The sequence below is a fragment of the Emys orbicularis genome, chromosome 16 (genome assembly GCF_028017835.1).
Source record: "Emys orbicularis isolate rEmyOrb1 chromosome 16, rEmyOrb1.hap1, whole genome shotgun sequence".
In the NCBI taxonomy this organism is placed as follows: domain Eukaryota; kingdom Metazoa; phylum Chordata; order Testudines; family Emydidae; genus Emys; species Emys orbicularis.
In genome coordinates this window covers 22,752,685-22,769,653 of record NC_088698.1, presented here as the reverse complement: position 1 = coordinate 22,769,653, position 16,969 = coordinate 22,752,685, and the positions used below count along the sequence as shown (strand labels likewise).

General features: G+C 39.5%; 1 protein-coding gene across 1 annotated transcript in view; it reads left to right on the top strand.

The window, feature by feature from the left end:
• The window catches only part of GLT1D1 (glycosyltransferase 1 domain containing 1), a 95,330-nt gene that overhangs the window by 51,313 nt on the left and 27,048 nt on the right, over positions 1-16,969 (top strand). Inside the window, exons 7-8 of the mRNA XM_065417981.1 lie at positions 2,851-2,946; positions 8,154-8,203. Coding sequence (XP_065274053.1) covers positions 2,851-2,946; positions 8,154-8,203 — 146 coding nt within the window. The remainder of the gene's footprint in view (positions 1-2,850; positions 2,947-8,153; positions 8,204-16,969) is intronic.

The following is a 16,969-nucleotide window of genomic DNA, read 5'->3' as shown; positions in this document are numbered from 1 at the left end:
TATTTCCCCATCTGTAAGATGGGATAATAATACTTCCCTGCCTCACAGGAATAGTGAGAGGATAAATTCCTTGATGTTTGTATAGTGATGAGCCAATATGCGAGCCAAATCAATCAACAGTCAGAAATAAGCAAATTTATACCAAGCCAATCTTGTTTGGTCTTTTAGGCTCAGTTTAGCAATTCAGTAAAATTAGCTGGACATAAGGCTGAGGTTTTGTTTTACCGAGAGAGTTTTAGAGGCTTGTTTCCCTTCAATAAAGGTACTTGATGCTTCATAGAAGCGGTTATAAATTATTTAAACTCTTTTTGATTAATCATGTCTTGTCTCAGTTTTTGTTATTTTCTTCTTTCTAGTCTAGAGCTCACTTGACTTAAAACAGGATCTTTTTGTCTCTGAAGAGTCTATTTGCTGCAACTGTTTATCTCCACCACCTGAAGTGTGTGTAGATTTTTTCAGTCATCCATGAAAGACCAGCAACTCTTTAATAAAATTAAAACACTCAGATGTGGGCAGAGATGACCTCATAAATAAAGCACTTGATGAAATGGTTTACTGACTATTAGGTATATTGGCTATCCTTGCCACCGGCTCAATAAACGTGTGCATGGAAGGACAATGAATTGATCTGCTTTGTGCAGTGTTCAGCCAGGAAATGGAAACTACCACCCCCTAAGAATTGATTAAGTGATGTTTCTGTTATGAACATGCAATCAGCAGTTTGTGGATTATATTAAATTACGGTGAACACATTTGATCCAAGTACATCACATGGTGACCCATCCCCAGAATTACATTCTGAGTGTAATTGTGCTATTGCAGAACCAGGCAACTGCAATCTCATACATTAGATTGTCAGTTTTTAAACTATATTCTAACAAGAGTCGATGGAATTTTATGGTTCCCATCTGTGTGTTTCCAGCAGCATTTAAGAGTGGGTGCTTTTTTTTTTTTACATTGAGATTTTTCGATTATTTTTAATTTGCATTTCTTATCCACACAACGTACCGACTGTTAGTTTAAGTGCGACTTGAGAGGACTTGTCTTGACAGATTCATTTTAACAGAAAGATATACAATAAATAGTGAAGGGTATAGTTCATTATCTTCAAAAGGTTTTCTTGTCAGTGTGTTACAAAGAAAATTTAAGATTAAAGTAAGTGCTTTGCAGTCATTTAAATTCTGGTTAAATATTCTGTGACAGTTTGGGTGTTTAAAGGATAGATACCGCTTTGGAAACTGAAGCAATAGTAAGATTTTTGCTCTTATTATGAAATTCCTTTCGTATGAAGAACTCACATCTCTTTACAAACATGAAGAGCTTCACATCTCACAACACTCTTGAAATGGGGCCATGTTCTTGCCTAAATACATATGATCTCTATGTTACTGATTGGGGAAACTGAGGCATGGAGAATTTGTATAATTCGCCTCCACTCTTATAGGGTTGGCAGTAGAACCTTTGGTTACCAGTTACTTTCGCTATGCACTAGGCATTACTGCCTGTCTACCAGAATGGGTTTTGAATATAGTTCATATGATTATACACTATCAAGTTCTCCATTCTATCCCCCTGGTAATATCAACCCTAACTGACTAGATCTTCCTTTCTAGGGACAGATGAATTATTCATTTCCATAAGTGTCATTTTAAATGAGACCAACATGCTAAATTTTTCATCAGTGAACTAAAGTTGTCTTGATGGCATAGGTTGGTATTTAACTGCAACATCACTTAGGGTATGCGTACACTATGGAGACTATACCAGCACACTACATTGCCTGGATAAACCCATAGTGTAGACGGAGGAACACCAGCTCCCCGAATAAGAGTGGCTACAGCAACAGAAGTATTCTTCTGTTAACATAAATGTATCGACAGTGGGGTTTAAGTTAGGTCAGGGGTATGGATTTTTCACACCCTTGACTGAGGTAGTGATGTCGACCTAACATAAAGGTAGAGCAGACCTTAATATTCTAGACTGTAAAATATTGCCTGTTGCTCCACTGAAACTAATTCTAGATATAAACAGTATAAATATTTATTCCTTGTAATCTATAGACTCTTAATGTAAGACTGCCGTGCTGAATGTGTATGACTGTAATAGTAACTAATTGGAGTACTCTGTTATACTCAATACCACATGGAAAGAAGTGGAGTCTGCTTTGGCTAAGAGATTTTGGACAACTATAGATAAATGTAGACTTGCAGTATCGGAGGTTTAGAGCATTACATCACATAACAGCAAAGTTGTATTTTTTTCATTCCCTGCAGGCTAAGAACAACAAATACAACAACGCAACCTTGCGCCCAATGAGTTATACATAATTTGCATTATTGTGGGCATTTGCTTGGCTTTATCATTTAGAATTTATCATTGCATTAATAAAATATGCAGTCCAGTTGACTGAGTACTGGACTAGGAGCCAGAAACTCTGGATACTAATCCCAGCTCTGGCACAGATTCCCTTTAAGCAAGAAATTTAACCTCTGCATCCGTTTTTCCATTCATAAAAAGAGTAATATTTCATCCAGATGCTGGAAAGTGACGGCAATGGGCTTTGGATTAGGCGCTTGATGCTGAGGAAATGCAGAGAGATAGACAGTTCTTAGCATTAGGGGTAGGGTTTTCAAAAGCTCCCAGTGTTGACCTAACTGCTCCCACTGAAATTAACTCCCATTTACTTCAATGGGAGTAGTTAGTTCAACGCTGGGTGCTTTTGAAAAATGTCACCCTATTTGTATTCCTAGGATTAGTGCACAGGTTGCATGCTCACTCATGAAGCAATTGATGTGAAGATATTTTACTGTTCTAACTGCATTCGGTATTTTTGAAAATATTGTGTTACAGGGATCCCTCAAGACACAGAAAATTTACGCCTGTTTCTTTTGATATGTGGACTTAGAAGAGTCAAGGACCCTCTTTATTTAGTGGATGTATTTTCAGGTACGTGCCCTGCTGTTTAAATATCTCTGCATTTTCACTGGGTTTGGTTTTTTCCTCCAAACACCATTCAGATAAATTTCTTGGGTTTGATGACTTTACTGTAAGTTGTGTTTTTCTCTGCAGAATACTTCATAATATATTTATGTTTTTAAAAAGTGTTCCTATAAACATTGATCTGTTGAACACATTATTTCTGTACTGTGTCTTTTCCTGCCTCCTGGGAATAACACAGCATTGCAATCAAAGAGAAATATTTGATGCTTTTGCTTGTTGAGGGAGTAATTATTTTGCTGCTAGCATGCAATATTCATAGGTGAACTCTTCTTTCTTTTGTCTACTATTTCAAAATAAGTTTTTTGGCTTACTGTGTCATGGTTATTACATATGTTTGCAGGTGTACTAAGGAATACTATTAAAGTTACAAGAAAAATTCTTTTCACACGTTTTTAGAGCAAAGCAGCAATCTAAATTGAGGTTTCTTCACATAGCATGTGAGACGCTCTTACAACGCTAGAAAGGGTTGCAAACAAAGATATTTCATTTACTTGGACTCCTGTATCAAGTTCAGCTGTGACAAAAAGTTTCCATTCAATTCCAAAGTTAGGGCCCGTTGACATCAATTACCGTGAGCAGGACTCACATTGCTCATCTCCCACAGCCCTGCCTTTGCCTTTCATAAAACATTAGCTGAACACAGTGAGAAGTAAAGCAAGGCCGCCTTTCTAGGAACTATGTTTTAAACTAAGTGCTCATCAGTATCTCCTTTATTTTCTACCTGCTTTTACAGGGTTTTTATCTGTGATATGGTTTAGTAGTAGTAGTAGTAATAGTATCAAACCACCTAGAAGTCCCAGTCATGGAGCAGTACCCCCTTGTGCAAACACAGAACACAAAGACAGTTCCTGCCCCAAGGAGCTTACAATCTAAGTATATGACAAGAGACAACAGTTGGATACTGACAGGCAGAAAGGGGAGTACAAGAAAACAATGAGACAGCATCGATCAGCATGATAAGCAGCGGTATCATTGCACCAGCAGCCTAACTGTTACCAAGTTTTTTGTAGGAATCAGAGAAAAGGAGGATAATGAGTTAGCTTTGCAGATGTTTATCAAGCTCATGGGAAGCATGGGAGAAAGCATGAAGGTGCTTGTTTGAAAATTTAACAAGTGGAAATATTAACATTTCAGTGGTGAACGAGATGATAGGTAGGATGGGGATGCTGTGAAGGGCCTTGAAAGTGAAGATAAGTAGCTTATGTTTGATGCAGAAGAGAAGGGGGAGCCACTGGAGGGATTCAAAGAAAGAAGTGACATGGTCAAAGTGATGGACTAGGAAAATGATCTTTGCAGCAGCATTTTGAATGGAGACGAGTGAGTCAAGAATGCATTTGTCAAGGCCAGACGAGTTCCAGTAATCAAGCTGCAAGATGACAAGAGCCTTAGCTGTGTGTTTGGAAAGGAAAGGACATATTTTACAGATATTATGCAGAAATAATCTGAAAAATTTAAACATAACCTGGATGTAAGGACTTAGAGGGAGGTCCAAGTCAAAGATGACACCGAGGTTACAGCTTTAGGTAAGAAGGATGGTGGTGTTGTCCACAGTGAACAAGAAAGGAGGTAGTCGGGAGGGCAGATTAGGAGCTCTGTTTTAGCCACGTTAAGACTGAGCTGAGGGTAGAGATCCACAAGGAGATATTAGAGAGACAGGCCAAGGTTTTAGTTTGGACAGGAGGAGACAGGTTTGGAATAGAGAGGTAGACCTGTGAGTCATCAGAATAGAGGTGGAAGTTGAATTTGTATGTGAAGATGAGGTTACCCAGAGATAAGGTGTAGAGGGAGAAGAAGAGAAGGAGACCAAGGACAGAGCCTTGTGGAATGCCCACTGAAAGTTGGAAGGGGGGGGTGGGAAATGAGGAGGATCCTCTGAAGGAGTGATTAGAGAGGTAGGAGGAGAACCAGGAGAGGACAGAGTCATGGAAGGCAAGGAAGGACAAGGATTCAAGAAGAGCATGATTGCTGGTGTCCGTGGCAGCTGACAAGTTAAGGATGATGAGGATGGAGTACTAGTTCTAAGCTTTGGCTAGGAAGATGTTATTCTTTGCAAAAGCAGTTGGTGTGGAATGCAGGAAGTGGAAGATTGCAGAGGTCTAGGATGGAACTGGAGAGAGGAACTCCAGTGATTGTAAAGTGTGTGTTTGATGAGCTTAGAGAAGAAAGGGAGAAAAAGAAATGGAGAGGTAGCTGGAGAGACAAGTGCCATTGGGTAGGTTTAAGATGGGAGAGACTAAAGCATACTTGTGTTGTGAGGGGAAAGAGCCAGAGGAGAGTGAAAGGTTAAAGAGAAGGGAGGGGATGTGAGTGGGCATGAAGGAATTCAGGAGATGGGATGGGGTCACTGCAGCAAGTGAAGGGGTTAGAGTAGGACAGCTGCATCTGTGGCAGGGGAGAAGGAGGAGAGAGTTGTAAGAGGCGAAGGTGGGGACTGATGCGGGAAGCTCACAATGTATTTTGTCAGTTTTCTTGTGACAAGAAATTGGTAAGATCCAGTGCAGAGAGAGAAGTGGTGGCAGGAGGAAGGGAGGGTTTGAGGAATAAGTCAAAGGTGATAAAAAGGCAGCTGGGATTGTAGGTTTGGATTCAATTAAAATCAGAGGAGTAAAATTATTTAGCTAGGAATATGGTAGAACTGAAGGAGAGAACAAAGTTGTAGTGGAGGATGTCAACCTGATCACAGGATTTCCACCAGAGATGCTCCGCAATGCAAGAGCAGGAGCAAAAAGAAGTGGATGTTGAGGTTGAGCCAGAGCTGTGACTTCTGCAGATATCTGCTACTTTAAGTTTAGACATCTCAATCGTTTTTTCAAATTGGTGTTATTAGTATCCCGAACTTGTCTCTGTTCTACATTAGAGAATCAGGTAATTGTCTAAACTAAAAGTTTATTTTTATGCTTTGTTACACTCTACTCTATTGTTTCACTTTTTTGTTGAACTGAAGCACTGATGCCTTTCATAGGTTATATTCCTTCTTTGGAGTATTCCATGTCTGAGATTACTGGGAGCTTCGTAAAGCAGTTCACTGACCCAAGATAATGAGATGCACTAGCTGAAATATCAGTTTATTGAATGGTTGCTCCATATAAGTAATCATAGAACAGAAACAACTCCCCAAACTCTGTGTCAGAATACACTCGACTCAATATACAATTTGTCCAGTATCCTCTGCGAGTAGACTTTTCTTGTATTCATCATCAGATTTCTGTAAAACCAATTTCTCATTATTTTTCCCCTCACAAAGAATGGGCAAGGACCCTGTATATATATAAATATATATATATATATATATATATTGAGAGAGAGAGAGATTCATCAGGTTTGTACATGAGACAAGTGAGAAGTAGTAAGCGTTTCTTTCGGTCAGCTCATCGTAGCTATACTTAATACAGCCTCAGTGCAGAGAGATGGACTACAGGGCCTCTTAGGTTCTTCCAAGCCCTACATTTCTGTGATTCTATCATTTCTTAACTTCAGAACAAGATTAAACTTTAAAATATAACTAAAAATTATGAACTAAAAAGATGAATGACCAACTTGAATTTTAACTTATTTTGTAGATTGGAAAAGTGTTTTGTTTTTTTAAATGAAGAGCAAAAGTTTTTTTAAAGTCCTTTCTAATTGGAAAATTGATTTACAATTATTCCACCTTCAATTATGATTATTACAGTATCATAATTCACACAGGGCTTACCATACATATAAGACAGAATCCCTGCACCGAGAACAGGATTGGGGTCTAAAATAGATATAATGTGGAACGTAATGACAACAGATCAGCTTAGGAGGGAGGTGGTCAGAGGTGAGAAGAGTAGTAAAAATTCGTATTTGTAATGTTTATATCCTTTGTGTCTTTTTTTGTTCTCAGTATTTCTTTTTGGTACATTTCACATCAAGATGTATAAAGTTCAACACTGATACGAAGGTTCATGTGAGGCACAACCAAAATAAGGCAGGTCTGAAATTTGATACACCAATTAAAAAGCAATATATTTGATAATTATACAGAAAACAGATCGCACCAGCCAATGAGATTCACTAAGTTACTCTCAAAGTTCTAAGCTCTGTCTGAACTAGGAAAATAGACCACATTTGAAAAGGTCGGCTAAAACATTTTAAAACAGGTTTTAAAGGATAGACAAAGTCTGACATCTTAAAAGAAAATTGTTAGACTGTGGGTGGTGAATCTACAGGGGAGCCTAACGTATTTTAAAACACAACCTATTTTCCTAGTTTAGACATACCGCATACCCTTTGGAATTGATTAGATCATCCATATCAAAGCTAGTCATACCTTTTACTAGGTGTTCACTTTTGAAAGACCCACATACACAGCAAATGGCATGTTTCTCAATTTAGCTGTGTCAAAAGCGTGAATGGATGAGTCTCTTCTGCCAGGATTTGAACTGTGGCTGCAGGGAGTCCAGGCATTCTAAATCTTAGCCCCCTACAGCTCTTAGACCACTATTCTGTTGATCCTGTTATGCAAACCCTTACTCCCATACTGTGGAGGGCTTATTACCATGTGTAGTCTGTTAAAGTCAAGTAAGTGTTCACATGAGTGGGCCCTATTTTGGCAATGGAATCGTTGAAGAGAGGCATTTTTTCAGATTCTAGAGTTACAAACACTATACAACTTTAATGACTTTGCAGTTATTCTTTCCCTCCACCGGTAACAACAAAACATTGCATTTCCGCAGCATTTCCTGGGGGCCACATGCAGGTGCTCGTGGTAAGAATAAGTCCTGGTCATTTAGGTAGAACAAGAATCCAAACTACCTTGATTAAGTAACCCCATTCACCAGCATCCTGTAAAACGCTTCACTGTTAAAATTATTCTAAAATAATACCTCAGCTTAGTCACAAAAAATAACACTTGAATCATAACAGAGTGAGTGAAAGAAAAATAAACACTAACTTCAATAATGTTAATGAATCGAATATTGTGTGTGAATGTTGGAAGTGAAAATCTGATCTACTTTCCATATTTAAACACTATCACTAATGCTATTGTCCAAATTCTACCTGTCTTAGTCATGCAAGTGCTCCCATTGTTTTCAAGGGAGGAGGACTTGGCCCAGTCTCTGTATGTGATTGTAAGAATATTAAGCATAATTTGTTAATATTAAAAAAAATTTACTGTTGTGTTTTAGAGTGGCACAGAAGAGAGCCCCATATCCACCTTGTTATAATTGGACCTGCAGTAAGTTGTTTTTTTTGTTTGCTTGTTCTAATTTATGTTTACTCACACAGATTTATTTTAGTGGACAAGTGAGATATTTTTGACACTTGTTTGCAAATGGAAACTGAGTTAATAGTGTTTGAACTTTTACAAAGACTCCATGGCTGTTCAGAAGACGTTCTGAGCTGAGGAAATCAATCAGATTCTAATTTTCAAATTTCCAAAGCTCCCAGTGGTTCAATGGGGTCTGATGATTTCCTGATAGCCTGAGGTATAGAGCTACATTTAGAAGGGAGTCTAAGGATCTGCTCCCCATGAAGTCAATGACAAAAGTCTGGCTTCATTCAGTGGGAGCTGGGCAGACCTAAGTTATTTGTATTATGGTAGCACTTAGCAGTCCCAGTCAGGATTGGGGCCCCACAGTGCTAAACATTACATAGATATATATGGAGAGGATGGTCCTTGCCTCAGAGAGCTTACAGTCTAACTAAGAGGGAGTCAGAGTTGGTGTAATGATCTCCAATATGTATGTTCACCAACTTAGATGCCTCGAGTGAGACTCGGACCCACTTACTGCCTTGTAACTTACACCTTTTACTTCCTGGCCCATGACATCTGAATTTGGCTCACTGAGTGTAAGGATTCTAAGCTGGTCTATCGCATGCGCCTAAAGACAAGAATGAGTAGTGTAGCAAGTGTACGCTGAAGTAGCCTCCACCCGTTTTTACCTTTCACCTTCATCCAGCTCCTTGGCATACAAGTTCCACCAATTTACAGTCTGATCCATTGACTTTTTCCATTGACTTCAGTGGGCTTTGAATCAGGGCCCTTCGACTAGCAAGCAATTCTAAATTAGACTTTATATGTCACCTCTGAATTTGTCCCTTGGGTGCAAACTCGCATACGTCCCTTGACATCAGTGGAGCTAGCCCAGTTGACTGCATCCAATGGCCTTGTGTCAGTTTTGTAGATGTAGAGGACACTGTTGCGATTGGAGCAAATATACTCTCTCCAATTTAGAATTTTAAATTCTGTACATTCACAAGTCTTGTTAATGATATTCACTGATTTCAGTCTCAGAGAAGAGGATTTAATATCACATTGGACTACAGGACCAACTTTTGGAGGGGAAAACTGCTGGTTTAACATTTGAATTTTAATATTTACTAGGGTATTTATACCATTGGTTTAACACACTGAATCTCTACTGTAGACTCAAAAAGGAGTTAAAAGGTCAAATCTTGTTAATGAAATATTAGAAATTCATATTTCGGTGTGAATATTTTATGAGCAGAGATTATCCAACATTTTAAAAGACAGCAGTTATCATTTCTGAGTTTTTTCAGACAGCCTTGTGTTATGAACATTTTTAATAATATGGAGGTGATATCAAACACCTCCTATTCCCTGGCATACTTATAGTAGCTACTCTGCAGTGTTTAGGGCATACAGGATACTGCAGGCAAAGTGTACAAAGAGAGAGTAGTGGAATTTGGTGTGAAAGTTGCTAACGTGATACAAAAGCCTTGTGTGACTGATTTTCTGTTAATAACGTCACTGCTAGATTTTTTTTTTAAGAGCTATAGGCCTCAGTTTAGCACGGTACTTAAGCATGTTCCTAACTTTAAGCATGTGACTAGCCCAACTGATAGGGGGACAAAGTTAAGCAGATGCTCAAGTGCTTTGTTGGGTCAGGGATCTACTGCTTAGTACCTTGCAGAACTGAGCCCTTATTTGCTTCTAAAGTCTCCCTGATAGGTTTGTTTTCGGGTTATTTGTAACAAGATTAGATTAAAAAAAATCCAGAAAAAATTGATTTCTTTTTAAGTCAGTGTCCCTTTAATCACCCATTTCTTCTTACCCGCCAAGAGTTTTGCTGGTATGTGCATCTGTTTGTTCTCAATGTGTCTCCTATCTATTCAACTGCAAGCAACATCCTGATGGCTTTAATTCCCCCACTAAGTCATACGTCTTGCCACCTGCACATGCATAGTACTGCTCAGGATAGCCTGGTAGGTGAAGATTTAGGTTCCAGTTCTGCCAACACTCGTGCTTAACTTCACATATGACTAGTCCCATTAACTTCAATGGAACTATTAACCTATACAAAATTCAGCATTGTCTAAGTGTTTGCAGGATGGATCTCAAAATTTTGCTCCACACGACATTTCATATCTCAGCTGCTTGAGACGGTTTACCTTTAGTAACCAGAACAGGGCTCTTAACTAGCAAAACTAAAAAGCTCAGTCACCCACTTAATTTCCTTCTCCTGCAATTACTAACTTAAGAGTCCTGCTGAACTGCAGCCGGTCTTAAGACTTGTATTTGTCTGCTGATATGAAGTCTTCCCTTCCCCAGCTTTGGTGTAGTGCAGTTTCTGTTCCCATTGAGTTTGCTGATTTTGCAGAGGCTCATGCCTTTGTTTCCTTCAGTTTAGATTATTTTAATGCCATTTGTACTAGTCTGAATTTGCAAACAATTAGCAGATGTCAGCTGGTACAAAACAATGTTAGACTTATTTCTGACACCAGACAGTGAGCACAGCGCTCGAGCTGACAATGAAAATCAGTGACGTCTGTTTCACTTTTAGATTCTGAGTGCTGTAAAGTCTTATTTGGAGACACTAAAGGGGAAGGTTTAGAATATTAACAACCCCCCCAGGCATTTATATTGGTGTTATGTTTTACAGACGCGTGGCTCTTACACAATCCATATTTCAAGCTAAATATGAATTCGCAGCATTCCTGGAAATGACTTGCATATCTTTTAATGAAAGTGTTGGTTAATGTTAGATTGCAAGTTTTACAATATGAATTTTTGTTCCTTTTTTGGATTAGAATGGCTTTATACAGAGAAGGTGAAAAACGATATGGATACCATTAATAACTGTGATTTTTAAGTTTAGGGTATAGTCTGTATAAATGGCCACTATACTTTTGATTGCCCTCTGTCTGAGTGAAATCCACCTTTTTTACAGTGTTGCCAACTCTCAGGATTTCATGATGTCTCACAATATTTGTAGTTTGTCCTAAAGCCCCAGCTCTTGGAAACATATGGTCATGATTTAAAATGATAATTAAAAAAAGTAAGTTTCTAGCTGTGATGGGCAGTGTTCACTGGCAGCGGCACATAGTGGTTAGGGCACTAGGTTTCTATGTGTCCTGCCCTCAATGTCTCTCCCTAGCCACTGTCACTGCCCTTGGCGGTCTCCTTTTTGATATGTGTGGACTTGACCCTTGGGTCAGGTCGCCAAGTAATCTTATCCCCCTCTGGGGTAACAGAGTCCCAGGGAAGATATTGGGTCCTGTGCCATCACAGTTGGGGGGGACTTTCAGTCGGTCTGTTGACCCCTGCAGATGCCAGTCTCAACCACAGATTTTTCAAAGCCTTTGTCCTCCCATGGGGGAGTCTGTAAGTGAGGGGTTTTGTGCTCTTCGTAACAAGGGTGGTTGGTAGGGGAGCCCAGGCTAGGGTTCTCTAAGATGCAATGATGTTGAGCACCCAGGAGTGATTTATGGCTGCCTCCTTGGGCCACTTCCTACCACCCACCACCCTGCCACATTCTTACAGGGCATGACACAACGTAGTAAAGAAGAAGAGAGTAACCAAACCTTCTACCCCTCTGGGCTTAGCAGGCAGGCAGAATCTCCCCAGGAAAGGTTTCTGAAGCTCTCAGGATTGGTCGCTCTCCCCGCCCTGTCAGAATGTTTCTGAGCTGTCTGGCTCCCTATTAAGCGCCTCTTCCAGCTGGAGCATGCACCCTACGTGGGGATGGGCGGGGTCACCTGGGCCCAGAGATGCTCCTTAACCCCTTCAGTGCCAGTGTGGGGTTTAGACATCCCATTGCGCTAGCCCTCATGGTTGTGGAGAAAAATCTTGAAAATGTTAACACAAAGGCTTAAAACCAAGGCAAAAGAAAAACCCAGCATTTATTATTAATTATTATTATTATTATTTTTAAATCTGATTATTTTTAAGCAAACCTCATGACTAATTAGGGCTTGACTCATGGTTTTTGAATGCTTGAGGTTGGCAGTACTGCATCCCTGCGCATAGGGGCCCAGCACAAAGCCTACACAGAATTTAAGCCTGATTTTGAAGATCTAAATAGGAGTGAAGTGCTGCATAGACTTTATGCTGGGTCTCTTCAAAGGGATGAGTTTTACCCTTTATAATCACCTTAAGGCTTCAGGTGCAGTGCCGAGAGAGAGATGGCTTTTAGCTGTTTGAATACAAGATGATAAACTGAACTATTTAAAAAAAAATATAACAGAGAGGTTTAAGAAATGCTCATCTAATCCAAAGACTTCCCCAAAGCTTTTGATTCCTGTGGGCCAGATGCTCTGCTGCACTCATTCTCAGTATTCTTTTTTGCAGAAGAATTCAGTAAGTTGTGACAATTTATCCACAGTAGCGAAAGTTTCACAACGGGGTAGCACAGTAACTCCACAGTTAAATTTGCTGTAGTTATTTTCTTGTGACCCCAAAAGCTTCCAGGTAACATGAGAAAATGAATAAAATCTGAATGGGCAAATATATATATATTTTTTCTCCTCCTTACTCATTTTTATTCTCTTTAAATTTCACTACATACATTTCTATTAAAAATACCACTATCTTCCCTCTTTTATGTTTTCCTTTTTATCTTCATTTCTTTCCACTCTAGTACACCAAAAGATTTGAAAGTGAACTGGTGTGGAAGATAAATCTGGAGCAAGTATAATGTAGTTTGTGCTTGCAACTTGGAAGATGCATTTGCTGCCTCAAATGAAGACTTTAGGCACTTCAGTTGTCTTTTTAAATTTGCTTCACTTTTTCACGAATTGAACGTCATTACGATGAGCCCAACATTAATATGTGCAGCATATCCAGAGAGGTTGAATGATTGACCAAACTTTTAAAACTCTTAAAACATTTAAAAAAATATATTTCCTCACACACACAGAAGGCAATTTTCTCCAAATACTATTAAAATACACCTCTACCCCGATATAATGCTGTCCTCGGGAGTCAAAAAATCTTACTGTGTTATAGGTGAAACCGCGTTATATCGAACTTGGTTTGATCCACCAGAGTGCGCAGCGCTGCCCTGGAGCACTGCTTTACCGCGTTCTATCTGAATTCGTGTTATATTGGGTCGCGTTATATCGGGGTAGAGGTGTATATTTGCACATAGGAGGGGCAACTAGAAATCTATATCTCAAAATAAATCTTAGCTGCATTTTAACTTCTATTGTAATACCCTTATTTACATTAACTCTTACACCACAAGATCCCGTTGAAGTCAATAGAGTTACTTGTAGTGTAAGATAGTATTCATTGTGGGTATCACAATCTAGCCCTTAGAAGTTATCATCACATAATAGGCTAATGTATTTTATTTTCTGTTTGTTTGTGTTCGATTTTGGCTTGGATCCTGCATCCTTCACTCACGAGTAGCCCTCGTGAATGGGATTGATCATATGCGTAACGGTTGCAGGAACAGGTCCTATAATACCATTCACACTCCTTTGCTTCTAGCCCCACCACAACTTTTTTCTTTTCCCCCATTGTAACAGAAGGTGATTTTCAGCAACTCTGCCTTGCAAGGATAGGGGCTTACAGAATCTCTTTCTGAAAAGATAAAAGTCCTGTTGCAGAACTTTTGTTCATTTGAGCATTCCCTACTGCAGTTTCACCTCTTGTACTGCAATAAACCCCTCTTGAAACCCTCTTTGACTATACCATGTAATTTTTAACCATACACATGGAAAGTACAGAATATTGTTATGTTTATAATGACATTATTTTTCATTGACAACTATTTTTTTCATGTCTGACTTCTTCCCGTGCCCATCAAGACAGTTGTTGAGTTGAATATCATAGAATCTAGAGATGGAAAGGACCTATCAGGTCATCTAGCCCATCTCCTAAATAATCAGGACTCTTCCTGACTGTATGTTTTCTAGTGGTTTTCGTAATCTAGTTTTAAAGGAACCTACGAATGACGCTTCTACCAATTCAAGTACAAAATTATTCCACAGGCTCCCAGACCTCATTATTGGGAAGATTTCCCTGTATGCCGTCTACATTTTTCTTTTCATCACATTTCTCCTGTATCCACCCCCACAATCTTCTGCTATAATAAATATTTCCCCTCCATCTTTGGTGTTTACAACCTCAAATAACTGTAGATTTTTATATCCCCTCTCTCTTAGCAGTTTAGTCAGTCTTCTATATAGTCAACTCTTTCAATATTTCCTCTTTGTTTAAAACATCCTGCAACTGACATGGCAAATAATCTCTCAGATGCACACCAAAAGTAGTCCCAGAAATCAAGATGGCATTTGCATAGAATGCATTTGTAGGACATATAGTCCTATACTCTTGTGGACATTGAGTATAAACTTTATGTGGTTATGTTTTTAATAAGTTTATGTTAATGGATTTAAATAAGTAGCTTTGAAGCAGCTTGACTTTGAGCCTGGATAGAGTGAAATAACCTCTCACCCAGTATCCCAAATGTTGTGACACTTCTGAAAATTCTTATTTATGGGACCGTGTCCATCTGGGGAAGTGTAAGCATGAGGTGTGTGAATGGGTAAGGAACTACTTTTGTAAGTTAAAGGACAATGGGCCATAAGTGATGACCAGGAAGATAACAGACCCCAGTGGACAAGAGGCCATTGAAGAGTTTCAGCTGTTTACCTAAACTCAAGGGGTTGAGATCATCTTGACAGAGTAATCTTCTCCTGTTATTCACTCAATGTAACTTATTTGGGGAAAACAGACTCATGGAGGTGTCTAAGAAAATGTATCCTGAAAAGAGAACCTCAAAAGCGGTCCAAGAGTCAGAATGACATTGCCTAATTGAAACTGGACAGTGCAATTGAGGTGGGAGACCTGTGGTTCCCTGATCTGATCAGAAGAGCACAGAGGCGGTCCTGGGATCACACCAGCCATACAAGATGAGGTAACTGAGGAGGAGGTGTGCTCCTCTCCAAGGCCCTACAACAATAACTCAAGGGCTGATACTACAACTTCCCCTACTAAAGATAGCAGAAACAAAGACATCTCAAACCAGCCAGCTGACCCGAGAGCAACACCTGCTAGCATGACAGTACCTGAGCCAGAAGACATTGTCTGGTTGCCCAAACTGCAGTTCCTGACTGACTCTGAAGCTCAGCAAGACAAGCAAGCTAAAGAATAGATACTTTTTCTAAGTAACTTTATTCTTTTTGTCTCTTTAACAGGACATTTCAACACCTGTGCAGGGATGTCTACTAAGAAAGAGCTAACCTACCCTTTTTTAAGCATGGATGTGTATATATGTGTTTGTGACCACTAATAGTAATAGCACATGCATATAAGCCCATAGTGTAAGCTGCCATTGGGTATCAACTAACCTAGGTTTGTAGTAAATCTTACCATAGATCGCTAAGTCACCTGGGATACATAAAAATGTATACCTTAACCCATTCTTTCCACAAGGGAAAGTATAATTTGCTAAGTAAAACTCGTAGGAGCAGGCAAATTAAATAAGGCATTTAGTCATTGGTGTTATGTTAACTTTGTGGTTTGATTACTGGTTGTGCTCATGTAATAACTTGACCAATTGTTGGTCTTAAATTATACTTTTTGTTGTTATCCGATTTTAAGTTGTAGTATTATCAATTCCTTGATTGACTAATTCAATGTTTATTGTAATATCAATATTATCATATTGTTAATACTTGAGGGAAGTATGTTGGGCTTCCTCTGAGACTTCTTCCACTCAGTTCCCTAAGGCCAGGTCTACACTACTGCGGTAGTTCGACAGCTGGCAATAGAACTTCCGGGTTCGATTTATCGCGTCTGGTCTGGACGCAATAAATCGATCCCGGAAGCGCTCGCTGTCGACTGCGGTACTCCAGCTCGGCGAGAGGAGTACCGCGGAGTCGACGGGGAGTCTGCCTGCCGCGTGTGGACCGCGTCTGAACCGCGGTAAGTTCGAACTAAGGTATGTCGACTTCAGCTACGTTATTCACGTAGCTGATGTTGCGTACCTTAGTTCGAATTGGGGGGTTAGTGTAGACCAGGCCTAAGAACTCAGTTTGACTTTAGTTTCATCACTTAGGTTCCTTTATTCGGCATACTGCAAAGCTACCCTGAGTTGATTAGACTTAAGCATACGGGATGGGTATAGGGCACACCATTCATCCACAGTGACACAGCAAAACTTTTCCTTAATTGCATTTTTACCAACACTAACAACATGTGCATTTTTAACTGTACATTGAATTGCATGCTTTTGGAGTCGCTTGGTTACTTTGCGGGAACCATTTTTGTAGAGCATGGTTTGTTCAAACATTGTTGATCCACAACCTTCTTTTTACCTTGTTATAGGTTTTAGGCTTAGATTGTTATTTTGTTTATTGTAAATGATTCAATGGGTGTTCCCCCTTATTGTAGGTAATACAGACAGCCTGGGACTGTCTTTTTGTTGTGTTTGTACAGCACCTAGCACAGGACTATGGTTTCCAGGTTATTAGGGCTCCGAAGTGCTCAGTAATACAAATAATTAATAGTTAATAATAGTCTCTTCATCTAACTCACCTCACACAGCTTCCAGCTGTTTTTTTCTCCAGCTGCTGGCAAAGCTGTCTTAAGGAAGGAAGGAAGGAAGAAGCTGTAGTGGTGTAGATCCATCAGAAGACATTAAGAAATACACCTCTACCCCGATATAACGCTGTCCGCGGGAGCCAAAAAATCTTACCGCGTTATAGGTGAAACCGTGTTATATCGAACTTGCTTTGATCTGCCAGAGCG